This window comes from Capra hircus, chromosome 2 (assembly GCF_001704415.2).
Source record: "Capra hircus breed San Clemente chromosome 2, ASM170441v1, whole genome shotgun sequence".
NCBI classification, from domain to species: domain Eukaryota; kingdom Metazoa; phylum Chordata; class Mammalia; order Artiodactyla; family Bovidae; genus Capra; species Capra hircus.
This window is the reverse complement of record NC_030809.1, coordinates 28683606-28708391: the sequence shown is the minus strand read 5'-3', so window position 1 is coordinate 28708391 and position 24786 is coordinate 28683606. Positions and strand designations below refer to the sequence as shown.

Below are 24786 nucleotides of genomic sequence, written 5' to 3'. Positions count from 1 at the left end.
AAGGTTTATTGCTGTTTCCATTGTTTCCCCATCTATTTGTCATGAAGTGATGGGAATGGATGCCATGATCTTAGCTTTTTGAATGTTCAGGGCTGATAACAGCCCACAATGAGGCCAGAGTTTCAATCTGTCCCCACAAATGCAGCAAAGTCTAAGATCATTGTTGTAACTGAAGCAAGCCAGTCACTGAAAGACCAGCCTAGGAAGGAATAAGCTAGCCTTCCACATGGCTTGCTCTTAACCAGAGGTAAAGAAGGATGCAAGCATGGCCATATGGTAATGCAGCTAGGGTGATGCTTATATGATAATGCATAGTTATATAGAATAACTATTCCATTCACCTACACATGGTGTACAACAGCCAGCCAAAAAAAGAAATAGCTAAATTCAATCATTTATGCCTGGGAAGTATCATGAAAGTTCCTTTCCTTTCCCTCAAGGAGAATTGTTTCTTTTAAGAGGCACTAAGAAGAAATGCCCTAGATCAGAGGTCAGCAAATTTTTTTCTATAAGGGCAAGATGGTCAATATTTTCAGGTCTGTGGCCCATACAGTCCCTGCCACAATACTCAACTCAGCTGTTGTAGCAAGAAAACCGCCATAAACAACATGTAATAAACGGGGGTGGCTGGGTTCCAATATAACTTTACAAAAACAAGCAGCATGCCAGGTTTGGGCTGCTGACCACAGTATGCCAATCCCTGCCCTAGACCTGAACAGGAGAACTTTTAGGCAAGATAGCCCACACAGGCTTGAAATGAAGAAAAGGTACTGAAGTGGCCAATAAGATGTACAAGCCAGACTCATTTGGACCAGGATCAGAAGTCTGAATTCTTCAGACTCTTCTGTGTGCATTTCCATTAACTTTCTAGTAAAACTTATTACTAAAGGCTTCAAGCGTATCACAGCTCAAACTGACAGGAAGAGATCTTTCACTACAGACAGATTTCTAGAAGAGAAGACACTGGGTGTGTGATGCTGTGGGGGAGGTTAGGGGTTAATGGCAACAGCTTTTGTATCAGCACCAGGATCCAAGAAACGCAGGGGTAACAGTGCAGCGTGGGAGGCCACTAGTCAAGTCCAGCCATAGAGACTGGTCCCTGCTTTCTATCACACAGCACACCCCAACCAGGTACTATCTCCCAGCTCAGTCCTTAGTATGAACTTAAACCTCCAGGCAGTACTGTTCAGAGTGTGGCAGAAGTCCTGCTTTTGGAAAATGTATCTGTTCCAGACTCAACCCTCTTTCCTAGGAATTGTTTTAAGTTTGGACTTTTTCAAGGGAAACCAGGAGGAAAAACAGGTGAATACTTATCTGAAAGCAAGTCAATGGTTGGTGGGCTGAATTGAAAATAACTACTACTGCTAACTGAGCAGCGTCACCATCTATTTGGTAGCAGCACTCTAATAGAAACTCCTAAAGTTAATAACCAACCTTTCTCTGGGGGTTACTTTCACAGCAATTCCTTTGAGTGGTAGTAAATAAAACAGCATGAAACATGATGAGAAACAGCTTTTAATCAATGCCATGTCTAATTAAATGTGGTGATTATTTCAATTATTGATAGGACTCCAATGTCTATATAGCGTTTTTTAAAAGCTTTTTATCACTGAATATTTCAGCTTCTGAAATAACTTCACAGAGTTGGGTTACACCACTCTGAATCATTAGGGTATAACTCATTTCAACATTAGCTGAACCCTGTCTTAGATCAATTAATTAGAATAAGACATTGTGGCTGAAGCAATAGATTTCAAAGCAAATCCACAGACACTAAAAGGAAAAACGCTGAAGTGCTATAGGCCAGGGACACTCCTTCCCCTTCATCTACGGACAGCAACATATGGAAAGATGCAGTTCAATAAGTCAATTCAATAAATACCTACCGGGTGTCAAATATGTGCTCTGACCCTGCGAGGCCTCTGCCCTTACAGAGCTCCCAACAGCTAAGGAAGTCAGGAAGTGTGGTGGATATAGAAGCAGGAGTTGCCAATCTTGTCTAGAGGAAAAGCTATTTATAATTTTCCCCAACGTCTTCAGATTTCCCATTGAAATGTTCATGAGTCAGAAGAGCAGGACAGCAGTTATCAATCCCAAGATGAAACACAGCATGCTTGAATTTAATGAAAAAGACAGTAGACTGGGAATCAGATTAACATGCTACCCTGGTTCTAACTATACCTGGATGTGAAAATGACTTCACCCCCAAGTACTCTCATGGTCCCTGTCTTTTTTAAAAAGAAAAAATTGCGGAATTGGAATATTTGCTCTCATAGGTCCACTTTAATGCTAAGGCCAAGTAATGCAACATATTCTCTTATCTAATCCTCACAACTCTGTAGTAAGGTCATGATTGGTATCTTCATTTTACAGATGAAGAGACTGAGTCTCATAAAAACTTAGTAACTTATCCAAGCTGAGACAAGTAGTCAAAGTGGTGGAGTTAAGTTACAAGTTCAGGTCTGCTGGTTCCAAACCCTGTGCTCCTTCCACTATGGAAAAAAAAAAAAAACAAACTTTGGATGTGACTCCTGGGAATCATAAAATTGCCAAAGAGGTGACAAATTTGAAACTCAAAATATGGAATATCAAGAATTACATTAGGGCTTCCCTGGTGGCTCAGTGGTAAAGAATCCACCTGCCAATTCAGGAGAGATGGGTTTGATCCCTGATCCAGGAAGAACCTGGGTACCTTGGAGCAACTAAGCCCATGTGCGCAACTACTGAGCCTGTGCTCTAGAGCCCACGAGCCACAGCTGCTGAGGCCATGATGCCCTAGAGCCCGTGTTCCGCAATAGCGGAAGCCGCCACCAAGAGAAGCCCGCGCTCCGCACCTAAAGAGTAGCCCCCGCTCGCCGCAGCTACGGAAAAGCCGGCACAGCGACAAAGACCCAGCGTGGCCAAAAGCAGAGAAATAAAATTATTTCCAAAAAAGAATTACACTGGGAAAAAAGATAACAACAACAAAACAGAATTAGATTAGATAATAGAAAGACTGAACAGTAGGAAGGTGTGGGTGATGAAGAGAGGTTGGCCAGAAGGGGAAATGGGCTCTGTGTTAGGAAGCTTTATATCTCCCATAATATCTTGCAGAGATAGGAAAACTATTATCAACACATTACTAACGTGAATACACCATGTGGTAGAGGAGGTGGGGAAGCTCCCTGTATGAAGAGTGAAGCTGTCACTCTCTTGTATGATGAGGAGGAGCTATACTGCATAATCTCTCCAGAAGACAAGACAGCATTATGTTAGCGATTTATTAAAGATGCAAGTATTCCTTGATTCAGTTATTCCACTTCTAGGAATTTACTCACACATTTACACATAGAAAAAGTAAACACAAGGGTGTTTATTACATACAACAACAAAAGAATGGAAAGAGTTTAAGCATCTACTGGCAGCAGATCAACTAAATACATGTTGATATATCCATTCATCAAAATGCTATGTGGCCATTAAAAAAATATTAAGGCAGGTCTTCTAAATGTATTACTGTGAATGATTTCCAAGTTCTAAAACTTGTGAAAAAAGCAAGGTACTGGACACTGCAAACAGCATGTTAACATTTGTGAAAATACATACATATCCAAAGATCTGATTCTGACTGTATGAGTATATTCATATATATACATATATCCATATATAAATGTATAGATACATACACACAAACATATATGTAGCTTTCCTTAAGAATTCACAAGAATGTGACAGCAGTAGTTGTTTTAGAGAAGGAAAATGAGGGACTGCGAAGGGAATAGAAAGTAGATCGATTTCTTAATGACATACCCTTAAATGCCATTTGAAGTGTTTGCCTTTGGCATGAGTTACTCATTCAAAAAGAATTAAATAAGAGCTATGACAAGAATGAGTAACAAACAAAAATTATGACTGTGTGACCTCACAGACACATACAAGCCTGAAACAGAATCCACCTACATCCTCGCCCATGTCCACTGGTTCTAAATTTTCCCCTATAAAGCTTTCTCAGGTACAGGGGTTTCCCTGAGATGGCATTCTTCTTCTTTGAATAATATATCTTGAAGTATAATTATTAATAAATTGTTCTCCCCATGGCCAACCAAGACTCATTCGACTCTAAATACTGCTGCCTCTTTTTAAATTGCCGCTCTCTGACTAGAGAAATTTGCCTAGGAGAGCTAAGTGTTCTTAACATATTACTTTCCATTATATTATCATTATGCATGTATCCTTTACTATATTCTTTTGAAAGAAATAACTATTAGAGCTCATAAGTTTCCAATGAGAACTGCCTCTCCAGTCTCACTTGTCTGAATTTCCAGGGCTGTGTGATACAAAATAAGGGTAGCTATTGGGAGGGCTTCCCCAAAGCTGCTCAAATGTTTTGGTGCCACAACAAGCATTATTGAGGGAACAGTGCCCCCTGGTGTTACTTAGAAAAAGGTACAGGGGTTTTAAACAAAAATTCTGTCTAAAGCAAGGTGGAAATTTTGATAAACTCAACTAAAATCAACCAATGTGAGTGACTATTACCTGCTAAGCCTGGGATTTCTTTGGAGGGAATGATGCTAAAGCTGAAACTCCAGTACTTTGGCCACCTCATGCGAAGAGTTGACTCATTGGAAAAGACTCTGAGGCTGGGAGGGATTGGGGGCAGGAGGAGAAGGGGACGACAGAGGATGAGATGGCTGGATGGCATCACTGACTCAATGGACGTGAGTCTGAGTGAACTCCGGGAGTTGGTGATGGACAGGGAGGCCTGGCGTGCTGCGATTCATGGGGTTGCAAAGAGTCGGACATGACTGAGCAACTGAACTGAACTGAACTGAAACCCCTGCTTAAAGTTTTTCAATGAATCCCTGTTGCCTTTGGGATCAAATCCAAACTCATCAGAATCTTTCAAGATCTGGTTATTGTTTACCTCTTTTCTCACAACTTTCTGGTCATGAAGTTCCCCCACTTGCTCCACACTTATACACCTCCACTCCTCTCAAAATGCACTCTTGCCTAGAATGATTTTTTTCATTTTCTTCAATTAGTTCCTACTCATCTTCAAAACTCAGCTCAGAAGATCTTTTCAAAAATGTTTTCCAGATTTCTCAATCATCCTGAGCTTATCTTGATCAACGTATATACCATCCTTTATCCTGCTTTTTGTCTGTCTTCTCATTAGATTATGAATCCAGAAATAGGCTAAAGTGAAGAGAAGTGAAGTCATTCAGTTGTGTCCGACTCTGCAACCCCATGGACTGTAACCTACCAGGCTCCTCTGTCCATGGGATCTTCCAGGCAAGAGTACTGGAGTGGTTGCCATTTCCTTCTCCAGGGGATCTTCCCGACCCAGGGATTGAACCCAGGTCTCCCGCATTGTAGGCAGACGCTTTACTGTCTGAGCCACCAATAGGCTATATTGTTTTAAATCTGAACACCCAACAATTAGCCCACAGTAGATGCTTAATAAATGTTCAATAAATCAAGTAATGACTAAAGATACCCAGTCAAGCATGTAGACCCAAACTCTGCTCCTTTTATAAGGAAAGGAATACCAGTCAAGAAAACTTTATGCCTTCTTTCTAATTAAGAAAAGTTTTCTAATTGGAGAAGAATTTCAAATGGGGTTTACAAATAAAAAGAAAAGAAGAGAGAGTACCAAAAGCTTCATATGAGAAGCTTTGAGAAGAAGGAGCAGCTGGCACCCCTTTCCCTACCCCATGTTCAAACTGCACTTACCAGTGAAGGGCTAGCTAGGATGCAGTGGAAATTCCAATAGAATGGGAGGCCAGAAAGCTCACTCCGCACCCGTAGTATCAGTGCCTCTTCCACATGATCACAAGAGAATGTAGCCGTGCCAGGGCAAGAAGCATCCTTCAACAACGGGCGAAGCAGATCATCCAAATGACAAAGAAAAGCCTCGGGAGGAGCAGTCAGGCGCTTGTTCAGCTCCTAAAAAGACAGCAGGGTTTGTACAGAGTGAGAATGCTAAAAGGAAACTGACTCCCTTGTACACACATGCTAAGTCACTTCAGTCATGTTCAACTCTGTGTGACCCCACATACTGCAGCCCACCAGACTCCTCTGTCCATGGGATTTCCCAGGCAAGAATACTGGAGTGGGTTGCCTTCCCTTCCTCCAGGGGCCCTTCCCATCTCAGAGACTGAACCCAAGTCTCTTACGTCTCCTGCATTGGCAGGCAGGTTCTTTACTACTAGTGCCACCTGGGACTCTCATAGGTAACAGCAAAGGAAAGCTCTGGTTAACAGGAAGACAGTGGGCAGGGGACTCCCCTGGTGGTCTAGTGGGTTAAGAATCCACCTTGCAATGCAGGGTATGAGGGTTCAATCCCTGGTTCGGGAAGATCCAGAACCTTGAGGGGCAAGAGAAGGACCCGTGCTGAGGGGCAACTAAGCCCGTGTGCAGAAACTGCCGAGCCAGTGCACTCTGGAGCCCACACACTGCAACTAGAGAAGAAGTCCTCAAGCCAGAATGAAAGATCCTACATGTCACAACTAAGACCCGATGCAGCCATGTAAATGAAGACATTTTTAAAAGAGAAGATAGTAGGCAGAAGAGGAAGGGGAGGGAAAATAAAAACTTCAGAACAGGAAAGAAGAAAACATTTCTGGCCTACTTCACAATTCTTCCTTCTCCTGAATACACTACAGAAATATACCCACACCCATATGGAAAGATCCCAGGGTTAGAGGCGGAAGTGCAGAACACTGGTGGCAATTGTTTTATCCTGATTTGACCTTCCTTGGCAACCTACAGGCCAACAAGCTGGGAGATGGTAATGTTCCCTGACCTTCACTAGGGAAGAAGTTATGTCCCCTGCCACCCACAGCAGTACTTCTCTTCACACTTACCTTGGCTCGCTGGCTGATCACACTAGTGTCCACTTGTTCATGCCACACCTGTTGAAGATCTGAAACCAGCAAGGCATAGCCCTGCCTGGTGATATACACCTTGGCCAGGAGGGAGTTCTCAGCAAGCTGTACCCATGCCCATGGCTGCATCAGCAGGCCTTGCTCCAGTTCCTCCATCTGCAGCAGAGTCTTAATTTAGCAAAGCGCCTCCAGGGTCCTGCAGGTCTGACACCACTCAAACAATTCTGTATCAAATATGCTTCGTGAAAATCCTAAGAAAACCAAAGGAATGGATTTACTTTCTTCCCCCTCTCCTCTACCCTCCTGGTATGTAATAAGCTGAGCATCAGTCTTACTACCTCCTATCACTAAAATTCTATCTAGAATTTTGACGGTTTTTTTCTCATATTAAGTTCCTAGAGGATGTAAAATATCTCCTTCTTCTATGGCATTTAAGCCTCAATAAATGGGTACTAGAATTTCTGCTTTCCAATGGTAAAACTGTGGAAACCTACACCATTTTAACACACAGGAAAAATGATCAAACTGCCTGTAAAGTAGCCATAGTTACTGAACATCTGTTAGGTTGAGGCTACACATTTAGTTATTGAAGTGGAAAGGTTGGCTTCCAGGATGTTCAGCAGGGCATGATATCATTGATGGCAGTGATAAAGATCGCATCTTTATCACATTCCTAATAAATGTCAGTGCTATCCTTTCCCAGAATTCCTAAAAGAGAAGAAATTGTTCTTTTTTATAAAACATCTTAAGTGTCATCAGCAGGAAACTCGAATTATTTGATCATTATCTAAAAACAAAACTCTGGAAGCTCTCAGAATTTTAAATATGTGTGTGTGTGTGTGTGTGTGTGTGTTTAGTTGCTCAGTCGTGTCTGACTCTTTTCGACCCTATGAACTGACTGTAGCTTGCCAGGCTCCTCTGTCCATGGGGATTCTCCAAGCAAGAATACTAGAGGTGTGTATATTCACTAAACATATATATATATATATTCCATAAATTACTATATGCATATATATATATACTTATATGTCCTCTAAATACATTTTTCCCTAAATATAGATACATTCTCAGGGATTCTTAATCTAGAGTCAATGCATGTAAGTTCTCTGGAATTATACGTGAACTTTGTGCATACATGCATATACCCATTTGGAGGGAAGAGGTCCACAGTTATGGTCAAATAAAGAGCTAATAACTCCATGTCCAAAAGCAAAGAGAAAAGCCCCAACTCCATTTCAAAAAGACCCTGAATGACTAAGAAGTCAATATAAGATACAGAATATAGCAAAAGTAGAGACCATGAAATAACTCCACTTCCCTCATCGCCTACCTCCCTACCCAAGGCACTGCCATCAATATCATGCCCTGCTGAACATCCTGGAAACCAGCCTTTCCACTTCAATAACTAAATGTGTAGCCTCAACCTAACAGATGTTCAGTAACTGTGGCTACTTTACAGGCAGTTTGATCATTTTTCCTGTGGGTTAAAAAAAAAGTGATATAATGAAAGTCTATAAATACAAACTGAAGTTGGGGGAGGCAGATCTTTAAGAATATAAAGAAAACAATGAAAATCCTTGGATTTCATTAATATGGTTAACATGGCTCCATTCTTCCAGTCATTTTCATCTCAATCTAAGCCATTATTCTTCCAACCATAACCTAGTGCAGCCTTGTAACATAATTTGTACAGTCACTAGGCAGGTGAAATAAAAATGCATATATTGTGACTTTTATCTGCAGCCTCAAAACCTTCTGCCTGGAGGATGGTATTTCAGTCACAGTTCCCCTGCTATTCCTACTCAGAGGAGATCTGGGAATGATGAAGCCAGTCCTCACCAGACCAGAGTCCCGCTTTGCCCAAGATCACAAACCTCAAGTATGTCACAAACAGCAAGTCACCAAGCCCTTCTCTCCTTTCTAGGCACACCCCAGTGTGCATTCTCAGTCATCAAAATTGGGCTGATTATCTGAGCCTGTCAGTCATCAAAATTGGGCTGATTATCTGAGCCTGTCACTTTAGAAAGCTTGGATGCTCAAGACCCTCACACTGTATGGTGTTTTGTGGGCTGGGGAGGAGTTTAAAATGCAGCTGGGGGGGTCAACAAGCCCCCCAAAAAGGTTTGAGAAATTCAGCACCACACCTAGAGTAAGCTGCTCTCACCACACACATCCAGTTCTGAGGCCTCTATATCTCAGCTTTTTCTTATTTCCTTCCAGGATGACTTCACATTAACCAGATTCACCCGTTTATTATTCTTTTCTTTTCTTCTAATAATTTTTTATTGAAGTATAGCTGATTTACAATATTATATTAGCTTCAAGTGTGGTGGTGGTGGTTTAGTTGCTAAGTCATGTCCGACTCTTGTGACCCCAGGGTCTGTAGCCTGCCAGGCTCCTCTGTCCACGGGATTCTCCAGGCAAGAATACTGGAGTGGGTTGCTATTTCCTTCTCCAGGGGATCCTCCCGACCCAGGAGTCGAACCCGGGTCTCCAGCATTGCAGGTAGATTCTTTACCTACTGAGCTATGCTGCTGCTGCTAAGTCGCTTCAGTCGTGTCCGACTCTGTGCGACCCCATAGACGGCAGCCCACCAGGCTCCCCCGTCCCTGGGATTCTCCAGGCAAGAGCACTGGAGTGGGTTGCCATTTCCTTCTCAAAAGTGAAAGTGAAGTCGCTCAGTCGTGTCACTGAGCTATGAGGGAAGTCAAATGTACACCTGTTACAATTACTGAATGAAGGGAGGGGAAGTGTGGAGGGCCAACAGCGGAGTGCCAACAGCGGAGTGGGGTTGCCTAAAGCGAGTCGGGATGAGCCCTCTAGGCGTAGTTCCTCCGCCATCCTGCAGAGGACAGCAGAACGCCAAAGACCTTCCGGGCTAGACTCTGCCCCGCCTCACCCCTCTGGGAGAGGGCGGACCCTCCCTCCCTTTACCACAGCCCCACCCCAGGAGCCCCGCCTGGTGGCAGCCAGTTTCCATTCGCCCTCGCTAGAAAGGCCTTCCAGTCCGTGTTTCTATTTTTACAGAGCCGGCTGCTTGAGGCGCGGCTCCGGACTCCCCAAGCGGCAACAAGGCCAAAAACCGGCTGCTTCATCGCAGCAAGTTGCCGGCTGGGAGTACCTCCACAAACCCCGCCCCGCGGCCGGGAGGCGAGCTGCGCACGCGCGGCCCCTGCCACCACCACCACCCCCCTCCCCCCGCCCATCCCCGGAGGCCTGGCCCAGAACCTTGGCCGCGCGTGGGTCCCTCCTGGCAGGACACTTGTGGGGAGGAGGCGCTATTGCCAGGACCAGCCCGCAGGGCCCGAGATGTCTTTCGCTGCCTAGCCCTGGCCCTGGCCCGGATTAGAGCTCGACCCCACCTACCGTGAGCGGCCGAGAGAGCTCTCACCCTCCCCGCGGCAGGCTGGCCCGCCCGCGCCAACGAAAAGGCCTAGAGTAGAAGCATTTCCCACCCCCACTACAGGGAGGTGGGGTCTTGGGACACTGGGGCGGAGCCCAGGCCTGATGTGGGCGGGGCATCTGGGCCCCGGGAGCTGATAACTGGAGTGCTCGGAGCCGGAGGGCTACCGGGGCCCTGGTAGGGGCCCTACTGGTAGGTAGAAGGATAAAAGCGCACTTTAGAGTTGCCCTGCGTCCCTGGAGGCTCAGATAGTAAAGAATTCGCCTGCAATGCGGGATACCAGGGTTGGGAAGATGCATCCCCTGGAGGAGGGCATGGCAACCGACTCCTGTATCCTTGCCTGGAGAATCCCCATGGACAGAGGAGCCTGGCTGGATACAATCCATAGAGTCGCAAAGAATCGGACACGACTAAGCAACTAAGCTCAGCACAGCAGAGTTGCCTTGGCAGAGTAGAAAGAATGCCAGACGAAATGCAGGAAAAAGGACCACGAATTTGAATTTGTTGAAAAACCGAAAGTCAAATTTCCCTACCCTACGTGTCTTTTTTGTTGTTTTATTTTTAAATAAAATGAGGGGATTGAACGTCACTAGATATTCTCTCTTGGGTCCCACCAGCACTCTGGTTGTTTCAGAGATGAGTCTCCCAGGCATACGTCTCCTGGTCTGACCTTGTCTTGTACCTTCCTGCCTGCTTTCTCCCTCCCTCCACCACCATACCTATGCTCCATCACCAATCCAACTCATCTTGTACCTTGTGTAACTTACAGTTTTGCTCCATCTGGACACCCAAGTCTGAAAAATTCTCATCCATGTTCCACAACCCAAAGTCCTCTTGTTAAGGCCAGCCCCAGTGCTGCTTCTATGTAAAGTCTTTCCCACTATCCCCAATCAGAATTCATTGTTTCTTACTCTTTGCTCCCATAGCATTCTTTTAATCTTTATTGAAGACTGACTTCCACTTTGGATTTTAGTTAGTAATTACATGTTTTTTATTGTTGTTGTTGTTTTTGATGTACCACAAAGCTTACTGGATCTTAGTAGTTCCCCAACCAGGGATAGAATCCACACCCTTTGCACTGGAAGCTTGGACTTCCAGGGAAGTCCAGTAATTACATGTCTTTTTAAATCATAAGTATTTGAGAGGGGAGGGACCCTGTCTTATCCATATCTATATTTCCAGGACCTTACACATAGGAGATAATAAATATCAGTTAAGTGAATGCTAGGGTTCGAGTATAGATAGTTCACAGGCAAAATATCACTCATTCATTCACAGCCCCTGCTCTGGAACAGGCCTAACTAAGAAAGGAAAAGGCAAACACACCTATTGGGTAGTGAGATTTTTGGGGGGCCCATGTGAGACACACACACACATCCTCTCCCAGGGAAAAAGTGGAGCCTGTGATCTGGTTCTTCAGCAGGCTGGGAGTTAGGACTAAACTAACTAGAGCAGGAGTCCTGGTAATTACTGGGACTCTCCTCTGCTAGGCTGAGGGCACTGGTCCCCAAAGTCAGGCAGCAAGTCAGCTGTCTCTCCGGGCTCAGCGGGCCCTCTTTCCTCATTCCCAGAGTCTTGGGGCAGCGGGCAGAGGCAACGGAGGGGTTGGGGAATGCAGGGACACAGGTTTTGGATGGAGAAAGGAAGCTCGTACTCTTTATCTGCCTTCTCCCTGGACTTCTGAGGCATCGGAGCCTTTCGGGCAGTAAAAGGAGGTGGCAGCCCTTGCCCTAGGCCTCGCTCAAGCCGTGTGCCTGCAAAAGACAGAGTGGTCAGGACATTGCCCAACCCAGGGAGTGATGACTTTCTGGCCACTCCCCAGTCTGCTGGGGCCTGGCCTCAACTTACCAGAAATGGTGTTCTCTAGGAGGAAGCCCAAGAGTCCCGCCAGGAAGATGGGCTCTGTGAGCAATGAGCGCAGTAGCACATCCAAGGGGCTCCAGCCTGCAAGGAGTTGGGACCAAGCAGGAGGGGGACTCTGACACTATGCAAAACCAAGGGTCTAATACTTCCAACCTAAGCTTAAGTACTGGATGGAGGGCATATCTTTCTGAATTGTTCTATCTCTCCCTCCCCACTTTGTCCCTCTGCTCTCTATTTCCCACACCCAGACCTTTCCCACAGGACCCCTGCTTAACACCCTGTCTTCTGGGCATCCACATGCCCTCCAGATATGCTTTGATCATTCCAGGCTCCCTGTCTTTGGAAAGTTTGGTATTAAAATCCCCAACCTTATTTCCTCCTTCTCACCTTTTATGCTCTAGCCTGAGTGCCTCAACCTCAGTACTACTGACATTTGGACCAGATAATTCTCTGTTTGAGAGAGGCTGTTCTGGGCACTATAGAATGTTTAACAGCATCTTTCTACCCATTAAATGCAAATAACCTCTAAATGCAAGTAACCTCTCCCCTGCTTGTAACCACCAAAAATGTCTCCAGACACTGCCAAATGTTCTCTGTGGGATAAAACCGTCCTCAGTTAAAATCACTGCTGTTTGCTAAGCTGAGCTAACAAACTAAGTTATTTGCTGCTCCGGGAGCATATGCTATGACTTCCTATTTCAGCATTGTTTACTGTGGTTCCTCTGCCAGGAATGACCTTCTCACCAAATAGGTTTCAATCTTACCATCCTTCGAGACCAGCTCAATGTTACTTTCTCCATAAAAGTTATCGGGATCATCTCCAACAGAAGCCATCTCTCTCACTGCAGAGCATCACAGCTCTTTATCTGAGCCTTTCTAGTTGCATTTCTACACATCTTATCTCTTTTACTAGACTGTAAATCTATAGGCACCTTTGTATCCCAGGGAAGCTAGCATGGTGTTCAGTAAATATTTGCTAAACAAATGGACAGACTATTTATCCCCAAGCCCAGAGAAGGGTGTGGGGCCTGGAGTCCAGAGAAACTCAGGCCTTGAGCCCTTGCTTGCCCACTGTCAGGCAACTACTCTTTCCCTCCCCTTCCTCCCACCTGTGCTCAGTAGGACTGGTGCTTCCCGAAACCACCTCGGCAGCAACAGGGCCGTGAAGATGGAGAAGCCAACAATGAAGACATTCCGCCCAGAGTCAATGTCAGCCAAGTGGAAGCTGGAGAATCCACTAGACAGAACCATTGCCTGGGTCACTCCCAGCATCCCACCTGTGCCGTACGGAAGTAATCAAAGAGGTTGGGAGAGGGCTGGCACAGCAGAGTACTTACTATAGGGCGGGGCAGGTTGTGATGGGCAGAGACGACCAAAAAGCCCAGGAGCCCAGGAGCCCAGTCAGGAAGCCAAGATGTGGCTGAGAAAATGCGGGCAGCTGCCACATACTCACAGCCACATACTAGGGAGGCTTCTCAGAAAGAAAGGGTATCGACCACAAGCAACCAGTTGGGCCCTGCTGAGGGATCCTGGTTCAATACTAGTGCTACTGAGACATCCGCTCACCAAGCACAGGCCCACTCACCAAGCATAGGCAGCGGGATGGTGGTGAGGAGCTGGGCTAGCCTCGGGGAGAGCCCCAGTGCCACGCAGAACAGCCCCACCAAGTGGGCCACTCGCCGAGGTCCAGCCTACGTGGTAAAGAGACACTGGAACACACCTCCTCGACCACTCAAGCTTTTTGCTTGGCCAACCCCATCTCATCCTTTGGATCCCAACTCAAATGTTACTCTCCCAAGAAGCATCCTAAAGGGATCTCTCTTACTCAACCCCCTTCCCATCCCCTGCTTTGTTTTCTTAATAGCACTTATCACTTTTGGAAAGTATCTTTGCTTTTCTCCTAACGCGTCTGCCTCTCTCTCTCTTAAGTCCTCAAGAGAACAAGGACTTCATCTGACTCCTTCCTCTCTAGAACCTCAGCCCTGGTACAATCGCCTGAGGCACAGAAGGAGCTCAGTAGTGACTTAGTGTCTCTCTCACACTCCTAATCCCCACCACTTCTAGGCACCTCTCTCAATGAGACGGCCACTGTGAAGAGCCCGACAGAGGGCTGGGCGCAGCAAGCCGTCAGTTCCCTTCCCTCTCTTGCACCTCCGGTTCCTCTCCCCACACCCCTGTTCACATACCTGGAGAAGACCCACCGTGCCCACGTTGGGGAAACTGGATGCAGTGCCCATGGGGCTTCCCAACAGCCCAGCCAGCACACTGCCCAGTCCCTCCAGGCTCAGCCCTCGGCTACAGGCATGCGGAGGTGGAGAAGGCAAACGCAGCAGCTGGCCACAGAGGGCATAGCAGCCCAGGGAGCTGGTGGAGGCTGCCAAGGCCATGGAGATGCCTGCAGCCAGAGCCCTGGGTGTCAGCAAGGGCCAGTCCCACTCAGCTGGGGAGGGAGAAGGAGCCACTTTGGGGCCAGACTCGAGTCTGAAGCATCCCCCTGCCTGCAAAAGCCTGTGACACAGGAAGCCTAAAGTCCCCGTTGTCTTTGAAGATAATGTCTTGGGACAAAACCATCAAACTCAGGGTAAAAACCCATCCCTTTACTGCAATCTACAAGGTCCCTTTGGTCTGACCCTTACCTCTTTCTCTAGCCTCATTTACAACCACACTCTTCATCATTTGTTTCACTCCAGATACACTGGCCTTGCTCCAGGCCTTTGTACTTGCTGTGCTGCTGGCCACCACAGGGCCTTTGCATATGCTGTTCGCTCCACATAGAATGCTCTTGTCTCTTGCCTTTCCCTAATAAGCTCCTACTTATCTCTCACATCTCAGCTCAGTGATCACTTCCTCAAGAATGCCTTTCCTGGGAAATCTCTAGTAGTCCAGTGGTTAGGGCTCCATCTCTCACTGCTGAGGGCCCAGGTTTGATCCCTGGACGGGGAACTAAGATCCCACAAGCTGTGTGGCATGGTCAAAAAATAATAAAAATAAAAACCATTTAAAAAAGAATGCCTTTCCTAACCTCTCCAATAAAGTCAGATTTTTTCCCATTGTAAACCTTCATCATACAAGGTACATGTCCTTTGCTGTATTTACTACATGCAATTCTACACTCACTTAGGTAACTATTGAATTAGTATCTGTATTCCCTGACATATTATAAGCTTCCTGAGTGCAGGTTCTGAGTTCTAGGAGAAAGCCTACCTGGATGAGGCAGCCAAAACCATGGTGCCCCGGTGGGGGCAGACAACTCCCCAGGGATGATGCTGAGACCCAGAAGGGCAGAGACAATCCACACACAGGCCACTGGGATCAGCACCTGAGGGACAAGTCTCAGAAAGACTCAGAAAAGGGTCTTCTGGGGAAGACCCCTCCCCCAGAACCTTCCAACCTTCTTAAAGGGGTAAGCAACAACCAAGTAGGGGCCAAGTGAGCAGTCCATGCCAGCCCTCCTAACTCCAACTGCCCCCCGCCCAAACCCCCACATACCGAGAGGAGCCTGAAGGCCAGGATGTGAGTATGGGTTGAAGAGGTTGAAGCCGGCCTCCAGGGGCGTGGGGGTAGCAGGCAGGAGCCCAGGTGCTGAGAACAGACCACCATGAGCACAATCAGCCTAGAAAAGGGAAAGGGCTTTAGGGGCAAGAGGAAGCTTGCCCCTGAGGCAAGGAGTGAGATGGGAGGGGCAGAATACCACGAAAGGGGGTTCCAGAGAAGAATGCCCCTGTGGAGAGCGAAGGAGGGCACCTTGGGGGTCAGTGGGAGACAAGGTACAAGTCAAGGTGACCAACGAATCCAGTAAAAGTCTTGGATTCCAAACCCACAAGTGTTATCCCTGCTGAGACAGCTGCTGGACTGGCAGAGTAGCAGCTCTCCCCTCCCCCTGCTCCCACACAACCCACCAGGCATCATGCCTCTCAGGACTTACGTACAGCGATGCCAGGCCCCAGTGAGTGGAGCAGAGCAGAGCTACTTCCCTGTAGACAGAGAGCCCTGCCACAACAAGGCTGGGGGCCAGCACTAGGGGCCCACAGTGGGGAAACAAGTGGCCAGGACCCCCCAACAGCCCCAGAGTGGCCTGCAGCAGCCCAGAGACCACCACAGCCCCGGACACCTGGTGGAGAGAAGAAAAGGACAAAGAGCAAACATTCTTCTTTATCAAGATGACCTCAGCCTGGACTTCTTAACTAATTCCAGGGAGCTCACTAGAATCCTAGTGGTTAGGATTCCAGGCTTTCACTTCCATGGACCAGGTTCAGTCCCTGGTTGGGAAACTGAGATCCCGCAAGCTGCATGATATGGGAAAAAAAAAAAAAATTCCAGGAGGGGTTCCCCACCACCACCTCTTTCCCCAGAGCATCTCAGTTCCTACAAAATGGAAACAAGAACCTCCCCAACCCTGGGAGCACTCTTAGTCCCTCCCTACCCCTCCACATCCCCAAGCATGTACCTCTCGGATAGAAGTGTTCCAGAGTTCCAAGCCATGGCAGCCAGGCCCCTCACAGAGGTGCAGGACAAGGGAGGCTGGGAGATATTGGGGGCGTGGAGAGGAGAGACGGAAACAGGATGGAGACCCATTGCTCTACAGTTCTGGCTGGCGTCTGGCCCTCTCATCATTGCCCCATCTCAACCCTGCACCCAAGTCCACCTGTGTGCTCAGAGGAGCACCCAACCCCACCCTCGGCCTGTGCCCTTGCTCTGTGCTCACAGTTTCCAGGTGTCCGGAGAGCCAGAGGTAACTTCTGACTGGTCAGCACCAAGGCGGGGATAAGAAACTGTAAGGACGGAGCCTGGACAAGAGGCAGCCTGAAGGAACAGCAGGTCTGGTAATGTGGGGCAGTCGCCAGCCTCCCTGAGCCTTACCTCCCCTCTGGGACCCTGTCACCTTCTCTCCAGGGAGTTCCTCTCACCTGCTGCCCATCCAAGTTTGCAGGGAGGTAGACACACCACATGCAAAGAGGCTGGAAGCCAGGAGCTGGGCAGGGGAGAAAGAGAGTCCTCCTGCTGGGAGACTTTGAAGCAGGAGCAGGTGGGAGGCGCAGAGCAGAGAAGCCAACACCAAGATATGCTGCGGGCGATTAGGCAGAAATACGTATTTCCAGAGGGTTTCTCATGCCACACCTACACCCTCCAAACACCCTCTTCAGCCAGCAGAAACCCAGGCACCTCTGCCTCCTACCTGCAGAGCCAGAAGACAGCTGAGGCCCCAGGGAGGAGGCCCACACAGAGAGGCCCAAGAGTGAGAGGGGGGATTTTGGACATCGGGTGGCTGTGGCAGGGGAGCCAGGGTGCCCTGGGAACCCATAGACTGGAGCTGTATGGTGTTGGGCGGTGACTGGCTCATGCTCCCTGCCTTCTGTCTTGTCCTGGCCACCCTGGGCCAGAGTTAAGTAGGGAGAGAGAGAGAGAGAAAGAGGTCAGAGTTTGTGTGAAGTTAACTGCCTGGAGCAGTGAGGGGGCGGGAGTGTCAATGAAGCAGAGCGAAGAGATGAGGGGTTTGGGGAAGGACGCAGCCCTTTCACCTTTGCCCAGCTCTTGTGCAAATTCCATCACCCATTAACCTGGGAACCAAGTTCCGAGTCCCTCCCCATCCCAAGAATCTCCATCTGGGTCTCCTGTCCCAGGACAGGAGTGGTGGGGAGGAAACCCCCCCTAGCATAGCCAGGGCAATTTTGATAGACTGTACTGCCTCCTCACCACTGCCATTTGGAACATCGAAATTACACAGTAGTTCTCAAGCCTTTTAGGGTCAAGCCCCCAGACTACCTCAAGAGGAAACATCCCTTCGTCATGTATGACAACTGTGATCACAACTCTGTATACAATGTCCTCATTGTAATATAAAGAAGCAATCAAAGTGATTTATTTTTTAAATATTTATTTGGCTGCTCCAGTCCAAATAAGTCTGCTTGGGGGAAGCAGAATCCTCAATCCTTGCTGCAGCATGCGAGATCTTTAGCTGTGGCGTGCAGACTCTTAAGTTGTGGCATGTGGGATCCAGTTCCCCTGACCAGGGATGAAACCCAGGGCCCCTGCATCAGGAGCACGGATTCCTAACCACAGGACCACCGGGGAAGTCCTCAAAGTAATTTATAATGACTTATTTCACCGTGGGAAAGCTTGGGTCCAACTAAACTGGAAGACAATGAAGTAGCCCAGTGCCCACCCCTCATGTGGAATTGCCACGGATGCGGCAGCTACAATCCCAACTGATACTGGTGCTTCCCTGATGACATGTGTACCACCGGCAGTGCTGCCATTCGTGACCCGATGTTCCAAAACAGTGAACAGGTTCTTCATAACATGCTGAACAAAGTGTAGATTTAATGTACCCAGAGATGCATTCCTGGGAAACAGACTCTTTCCAAATGGGCAAAATCTATTCTGTTTACATGCTTAGAGAAAATAAGTACTTCCAGGCTCAGATAAACAGTCATACATGATGTCCACCAGTCATTCAAAAGTTGCCTCGGGAATTCTTCATAAGAAGGGAATTCTCAAGCCTTTCTGGATGTGTAGCTTCCTATATAAGCTGACTAAGTGCCAGTAAGTCCCATATCTTCAAATTTTTGTCAACCAAAAAATGCCCCATATAGTTCCAAGATGCCCCCTAGGTGGCAGTACCACCCCTACTGTGTATCTTCCTCTGTGGTACCAAATCATCACGGTTCAGCTGGCTGCTCTTCTTCCAGTGAAAACCCAGCCTTGGTCTTCTCTTTGGTGGTGGTTGTCACTAAATTGTGTCTGACTCTTGTGACCCCATGGACTGTAGCCCACCAGGCTTCTCTGCCCATGGGATTTCCCAGGCAAGAATACTGGAGTGGGTTGTCATTTCCTTCTCCAGGGTATCCTCCCAATCCAGGGATTGAACCAGGGTCTCCTATATTGCAGGCGGATTCTTTACCTGCTAAGCCACCATGGAAGCCTTTGTGGTAATTACCACCATTTGTCAGCCCAGAAAGGAAGTCAGGAGACAAAGTGTCCTTGGGCTTGCCCTCAAGGAGTTCACGGGGCTCTGCTGGATACGCTCTCTATGAGATGGCCTTGGGATCCACAAAGATGGTGCTCACTCAGAACTTGTGACAAACAGGCACGGCACAGTCAACCATCTGTGCCTACCCCTAGGCACGGCACAGTCACCATCTATGCCCCACTGCACCAGAGTCAAGGAGTGTTAGGGGCCCCAGGGTGCTGGGAGCAGGAACGAGGGAACAGCTTGATATGAGAATCTATGACCATCAAACAAGAAGGACGTTCTGGAATGGGACTCAGAGAGAATGAGCAGCAGGATGATAGGATCAGGGAGTAGGGAGACTGAGAAGGAAGATCTGGGCAGGAGAGTTCTTTGAGGGCTGCTGCAGAAGGAAGAGTCCAGGCCATGCAACTAAAACTGTTTATTGAAACCTTAGTTCTACAAAAGCGTGAAAAATCCAGATATAAAGCAGTGGCCAGAGAGGCCCGTGAAGAGAACACCCAGGAGAGGAACCGGAAGAGAGGAAAGCCCAGGAGCAGGGGACTAAGAAGAGAATGTTGGAAGACAAAAGGGCCGAGGTGAAGGTCCCAGCAGCCCCTGGTTCTTCTAGACTTGGCATGAGTGTGGGAGGTTCCCCGCCTCCCGCCTTCCCTCAGCAACTCCTACCATGGGTGGCCCTGTCAGTCCCCGCCTCTCCTACCTCAGGGACATCAAACAGACCCTGGTCAATGTTTCCTCCCTCCCTCGTCCAATCCTAGGAAACTCAAAAGCAAAAGTCTAGAAGAGCCCAGGGGACAGGAGAGGCAGGAGCCTTGCCCCTGTCCACCTGTGACATGCCCCTGGTCACTGATCTGAGGCTTTCCCTGGAATCACCACTGCCCTGGCCAGGCAGTCAGCCCCTGAGGGACAGAAGAGCAAGTGACCTTCAGTCCTTCTGCCACACAACCCCCTTAAGCTCCATCACCCAGGAGGACAGGAGACCAGCCAAGGACCCAGATCAAGCTTTGCCCCTCCAGGCTCTCAGGGACTCCCAAATCCTCTTAACGCATTCCTCAGAACCATACCTAGCCTGGGAAAATGAAAGACTTCAGGCGGGCCAGTTCCATGATGCTGAAAACGGAACATTGCTGGGGCTGTGGGAGCAGAGGAGGCATTGGGCTCCAAGGCCAGGGGGGAGCCAGGCCGTGGGAGTGGGACCAAGGACTGGGGGGCCCCGTGGGGACAGTATGGTTGAGGTGGTGGCAGGCACGGCAGGTTGGGGAGTCCTTCTGGAGCTTCTGGCAAAGGGGGCAGTTGTGAAGAAGAGTGGGAGGAGCAGGAGGATCTGGAGGAGGCAACGGTGGGGGAGTCAGTGAGGCTAGCAGACTGCCCCACAGTGAACGCAACACTACATCGCCTTCCTGGCAGCCGGAGATGTTAGCAGGAGACGGCAGGCACTGTGGCATGGGAGAAGGTATGCAGGGTTCCAAAAGGCACCTGGAGGCCAGTCCAAGGTCTGGAGGGCCAGGCGGGGGGCTGCAGGACAGCCCTAATGACTGGTGTATTACGGCCATCGATGCCACAGCGAGGGCCACGCTGCTCACATATGCCATAGCCAACAGGCAGGACAGCTGGGGGAGAGGAGTTAAGAAACGTCAGTCCCCAAATCCCCTTCCCCTGAACCCTCTTTAACTGTCTTTAACATACCCATCCCTTATCTCTGGACACGTGGACTCAACTTAGAGCTCTCAGTCACCATCTACTTCCAACCCATCTCCTGAGCCATTCTGTATTTGCTTTACATCACCAGCCAGCTCAAGCTCCCTCTGTTTCCTGACCTGCCTCACCTTTGCCAGCTGCTGGCAGAGGGAACCCAGCGCCAGTTGCCAGGCAGGTTGTTCCAGCAGCACACACAGGTCTGTGTAGGTGTACCAGCCCCGCCGGCGCCCCTGCTGCTCAGCCACGCTGCAGGGATAGGAGAAAACACAGAGAGGGTTTGCAATCTCCCTGCAGCTGCCCACCGGCACCCTCATTCCCCTGGGGACCTACCAGGGAACACCGAGGAACTTGTTAAATGTACAGACTCCTAGACTACCCGTTGATTCCAAAGATAAAGGTGAGACCAAGATCTGTATTTTAAATAAGCTTCTCCCACTCTTCCAAAGATGATCACACAGAGGAGAGCAGACTCGTTTAGGAACCATGATCTTGGGCAATTCTCTTTCTCGTTTTCTCCCCCCCACCCCCAGTTACACAGACCCTCACCTCTGTTTAGCTCCTATGGCTTAGGCCTCAGCCTCCAAATCCTCAAGTCCCTCTTCCCAATTCCTAGAACCTACCAGCCCTCCAGCCAGCTCAGCACCTCAAAGATTTCCCGAGGATCAGTGTAGAGCCGCCAATCCTGTGGATAAAGGGAAGAGCATCCAACCAGACTTGGACATGAGCCACAGTCAATTAATAACCAGACCCACAGCAGCAACTACAACCTCCACTACAGGTAACACTTGGCTCTTACCATGTGCCAGATACTGTTCCAAAAACTTTTATGTATTAACTTATTTAATCACCACATATCTGGTTTCACATTGCACCCTCCATTAAAAACAAGGGGCAAAAAATAATCCTGGGAATGGTTCATGCCCATAGGAAGCCCAGAATCTAGGGGAAGGCAAAGTCTGGAAGAAAATACCCAGAGCCCAGTAAGATAAACTCTGGCTCAGAGTGTACTCTGTGGGACCTGGAAGACTGACAATGGGAGGTCTCCACTTCTGACTTCACCATGCCAGGAACCTCCAAAGACTGCGCTTATTCCAGAAAAGCTAGAGGGCAAGATGCTAATAAGGGAAGACATAAAGAGGACAAACAGAAAGATAAATGAAGAGACCATAGGAAGCTGGGAGATAAAAAAACAAAGGATGAAAAGAACATAAAAACAGGTCAGGAAAACAGAGCAAGAGAGAGAAGAGCTATTCACCATGGCACTCAGGAAGCCCCTCTCCAGGGCATTGAGAGTGGGCACGGCCACACCCCCAGCAGCTCCCCATTCATCATTGAAGACCTCTTCCTCCTCCCCTTCATCATAGAGGTACTTACTGGCCACCATCTGCAGAGGAACCAGAGGTGGTATCAGGAGAGCTCACACCTGGCTCCGGGCTTACCAGGGAGATGAAGGGAAGGGGGCATCTTACCATGGAGATCAGGAACAAGTCAGAGGATGACACATGCTGTAGGTAGTCCGGGTTTCTATGCCGGAGCCGCTCAATGTATACCAGAGCCAGCATCATAGCACACGGAGAGATGCAAGCCTCTCTGGGTATCAGAAAGCATTAGGAATTAAACGCAAGGATCTTTCGGTTCTTGTAACTTATGATGCTCATCCCTGTATCTTTACTAGTTCTCTTTAGAGATAACTGTTCCCCTCTCTTTAGAGCCCAAACACTCTCACTCTGTATCTCTCAATTGTGAACTCACCGGGACACGTGGGCTACATATTTCTTCTGGAGCCGGCGAATAGGACTGGGGGCTGCCTTCTGCAGGAGTTCCACAGCAATATCTGCAGAGGCAGAAGGATAACAAGAGTGAGCAAACAACTCCCCCACAGCTGGGCCCACTGCTATCAGCAGAAGACCCAGATCTACATTATCTGAGGTCTTGGAGACAGGACCACAGTAACAAAGCAGAGATCCTATTCTCCCACGCTGAAACAAAAGGCTTATTCCAAATTTGAATTCCAGCTCCTTCCAGCAGGAAGGCATATTTCCCTGTCACCTGCAATTACCTAGAAGCGACCTTCACTCTAGCTCATTTGAGAAGATAAACATGTCTTGTTGATGGGGGAAATATACGATAGATATGCTTGGAAAATTAAAAGTTTCTAGTATATAGATCAAGAATAATACAAATTTGTAAGGCAGCAATATTTCCTACTCATCTGGATTTAAGGAAAAAATGAAATACAAACCTAGTTCTTACACCTGTCAAACATACTAGCTACCAAGAGGCAGTGTAGTTCACAGGCTACACCTAGAGTCACTTTGATGACAGCTGACAACCCCACTTTCAGGCTTCTCACTAGTCCGGTCGTACAACACTGTCTAACCTGCCACGGGGCTGGAGAGCTCCTCCAGGGTACAGTCGGTTTCCCAGTCCCAGCCATAGTAGAGTCTTCTTCGGATCCGGGCACTCAGCTTCTGGTGTCCTGGGAGGAACTGAAACAGGGCAGGAGGTGGGTGGAGGGTGAAGGGCAGGAAGGGTATGCTGAAGATCCTGGCTCCTGGCTGGAAGGGGGCTACGGGGCGGCAGGCCTGCCTCAGGGCTAGTGGGGCCCGTGCCCCACCCAGCCCCGCATTCTCTGGATTGTTTGCTAGTGGCTCTCTGTCCACAGGGGGTGGAGTCCTCCTCACCGAGGGCTCTGGAGGAGAAGTTCTCCAAGAAGGGGCCGGGCTGGTTACCTCCTACCCCATTCCTGTACCCCGCGGCTCTCCCCATGGGCCCAAGGAGCCAGGGCCTCGAGTAGGCACGGGTCGAGCGACTACCGCCTAGTTTCCCAGCAGAGCCATCAGGCGAGCTCGCAGCCCCGCTCGGGCTCCGGTGAGGGGCGCGGAGGGAGTGCCCGCGGTCGCGGCTCCAAGCGCTGGGAGGCTAGGGAGGCGGCGGGCCGCGAGCTCACCGTGAAGTCCTGGAAGCCGGTAAGGGAGAAGGTGCCTTCTTCGTCCAGCAGGAGCCCGGCCAGGTCCATCGCGCCGCCAGCCACTGTCCTACGAAGGGAAGGGAACGAGTTCTAAAGGGGCCGCGGAGCCGTCCCTGCCCGCCTGCCCACCTGTCCGCCGGGCTCCCTCCCGCGGGCCGCCGCCCTTGCCGGTGCAGCCCCCTCCCCTCGCGCCAGCCGCGGCAGGCGGGGCCGGGCAGCAGAGCCTCTTCCTGTTCCGCTCCGGGCGGGGCTCCCGGCTCCGGGTTCTGGGCTCCCGACTCGGGGCGTGGAGCTCCAGGGCCCGGGCGCCCACCTCACCGAGTAGAGAGGAGTCCTGGCTTCGAGGCGCGTGCTGTGCCTTTGCCGCGCCGCGCGTCTGCCCGGTGTTTACAAGCCGCGGGGGCGTCGCGGGCTAAGTCAGCGCCGGGCACTTCCTGCGGCCAGTTGGGCCGAGCCGCCGGCTTCGACCGCTGGGAAGGAGCTGGGCTAGAATTCCTGATATCGCTGAGCCCCAGCGTGTCTGAGAAATTGGGACAATTCCTAGGGGACCGTGGCACACTTGAGGACGAGCGAGCCCGGCTGACCTTTTCGTGCCGGTGTAGATATAAATGTAAATAAAGACTCGGGACAGGGAGTTGCTCGCAATTGTTTTCTTTTAAAGGGGAGATGTATGCACACACAGAACATTATACACTTAAAAAATAAAATCAGCAAGAGTACAAAAATTTTAACTGGTGAATTGTGTACAAAGTAGCAAGGGCACTGATTTTTGGCTATATATTTTGTAGGATTATTGCCGAGATTAAATGTTCTTGAGGGAACACGATAACACCACGCTTGTTACGTTGGAAACCTCAATAAGTGGTGTTAACGCCCCCGCCAAGAGTAAATAGCACCTAAACAGAGTTTTAGACTTCGAGACCCCAATAGCTCGCTTAAGGTATTGGAAGGAGTTCCGATGCGTGAAAGGAGGGAGAGTTTACAGAAAGTTGAGACGGAAACAACTTTTCTGTTT

At 49.0% G+C, this 24786-nt stretch overlaps 3 protein-coding genes across 6 annotated transcripts in view; all 3 read right to left on the bottom strand.

The window, feature by feature from the left end:
• The window catches only part of NHEJ1 (non-homologous end joining factor 1), a 90434-nt gene extending 79962 nt beyond the window's left edge, over nucleotides 1-10472 (bottom strand). The window contains exons 1-3 of one of the 2 annotated variants that reach the window (XM_005676555.3): nucleotides 10233-10472; nucleotides 6846-7117; nucleotides 5713-5925 (exon numbers count right to left, since the gene is read on the bottom strand). In XM_005676555.3, coding sequence (XP_005676612.2) covers nucleotides 5713-5925; nucleotides 6846-7022 — 390 coding nt within the window. In that variant the 5' untranslated portion in view covers nucleotides 7023-7117; nucleotides 10233-10472. The remainder of the gene's footprint in view (nucleotides 1-5712; nucleotides 5926-6845; nucleotides 7118-10232) is intronic. The other variant, XM_018059284.1, reaches the window with a different exon arrangement.
• Nucleotides 11390-17706, bottom strand: SLC23A3 (solute carrier family 23 member 3). 2 transcript variants are annotated; one of them, XM_005676557.3, is made up of 12 exons: nucleotides 17309-17706; nucleotides 17040-17197; nucleotides 16838-16935; nucleotides 16580-16653; nucleotides 16062-16243; nucleotides 15622-15745; nucleotides 15337-15451; nucleotides 14319-14572; nucleotides 13718-13823; nucleotides 13242-13409; nucleotides 12118-12213; nucleotides 11390-12023 (listed from the first exon to the last, which is right to left on the bottom strand). In XM_005676557.3, exons 1-12 carry the CDS (start codon nucleotides 17471-17473, stop codon nucleotides 11737-11739), a joined length of 1827 nt encoding a protein of 608 aa, XP_005676614.1. In that variant the 5' UTR covers nucleotides 17474-17706; the 3' UTR covers nucleotides 11390-11736. The 2 variants fall into 2 exon arrangements, with proteins under 2 accessions (XP_005676614.1, XP_005676615.1); XM_005676558.3 differs by lacking the exon at nucleotides 14319-14572 and having other exon boundaries at nucleotides 15337-15382; nucleotides 15622-15714.
• Nucleotides 20167-24359, bottom strand: CNPPD1 (cyclin Pas1/PHO80 domain containing 1). 2 transcript variants are annotated; one of them, XM_018059240.1, is made up of 9 exons: nucleotides 24085-24359; nucleotides 23751-23838; nucleotides 23181-23289; nucleotides 22553-22634; nucleotides 22270-22390; nucleotides 22056-22184; nucleotides 21421-21482; nucleotides 20929-21046; nucleotides 20167-20712 (listed from the first exon to the last, which is right to left on the bottom strand). In XM_018059240.1, exons 2-9 carry the CDS (start codon nucleotides 23817-23819, stop codon nucleotides 20167-20169), a joined length of 1236 nt encoding a protein of 411 aa, XP_017914729.1. In that variant the 5' UTR covers nucleotides 23820-23838; nucleotides 24085-24359. The 2 variants fall into 2 exon arrangements, with proteins under 2 accessions (XP_017914729.1, XP_017914737.1); XM_018059248.1 differs by having other exon boundaries at nucleotides 24090-24359.

Bases quoted from the DNA above. Each gene is read 5' to 3' on its own strand.
- SLC23A3 (XM_005676557.3), bottom strand. From the start codon at position 17,473: ATGAGCCAGTCACCGCCCAACACCATACAGCTCCAGTCTATGGGTTCC. The intron at 16,654-16,837 runs GTGAGCACAGAG...AATATCTCCCAG, and splicing joins TCTCCGGACACCTGGAAACT to CCTCCCTTGTCCTGCACCTC. The intron at 12,214-13,241 runs GTGGGAGGAAGG...AACTCCTTGCAG, and splicing joins ACCAGTCCTACTGAGCACAG to GCTGGAGCCCCTTGGATGTG.
- CNPPD1 (XM_018059240.1), bottom strand. From the start codon at position 23,819: ATGGACCTGGCCGGGCTCCTGCTGGACGAAGAAGGCACCTTCTCCCTT. The intron at 23,290-23,750 runs GTGAGCTCGCGG...GCCCTGTTTCAG, and splicing joins CCGGCTTCCAGGACTTCACG to TTCCTCCCAGGACACCAGAA. The intron at 22,185-22,269 runs GTAAGATGCCCC...GTTCCTCTGCAG, and splicing joins ACTTGTTCCTGATCTCCATG to ATGGTGGCCAGTAAGTACCT.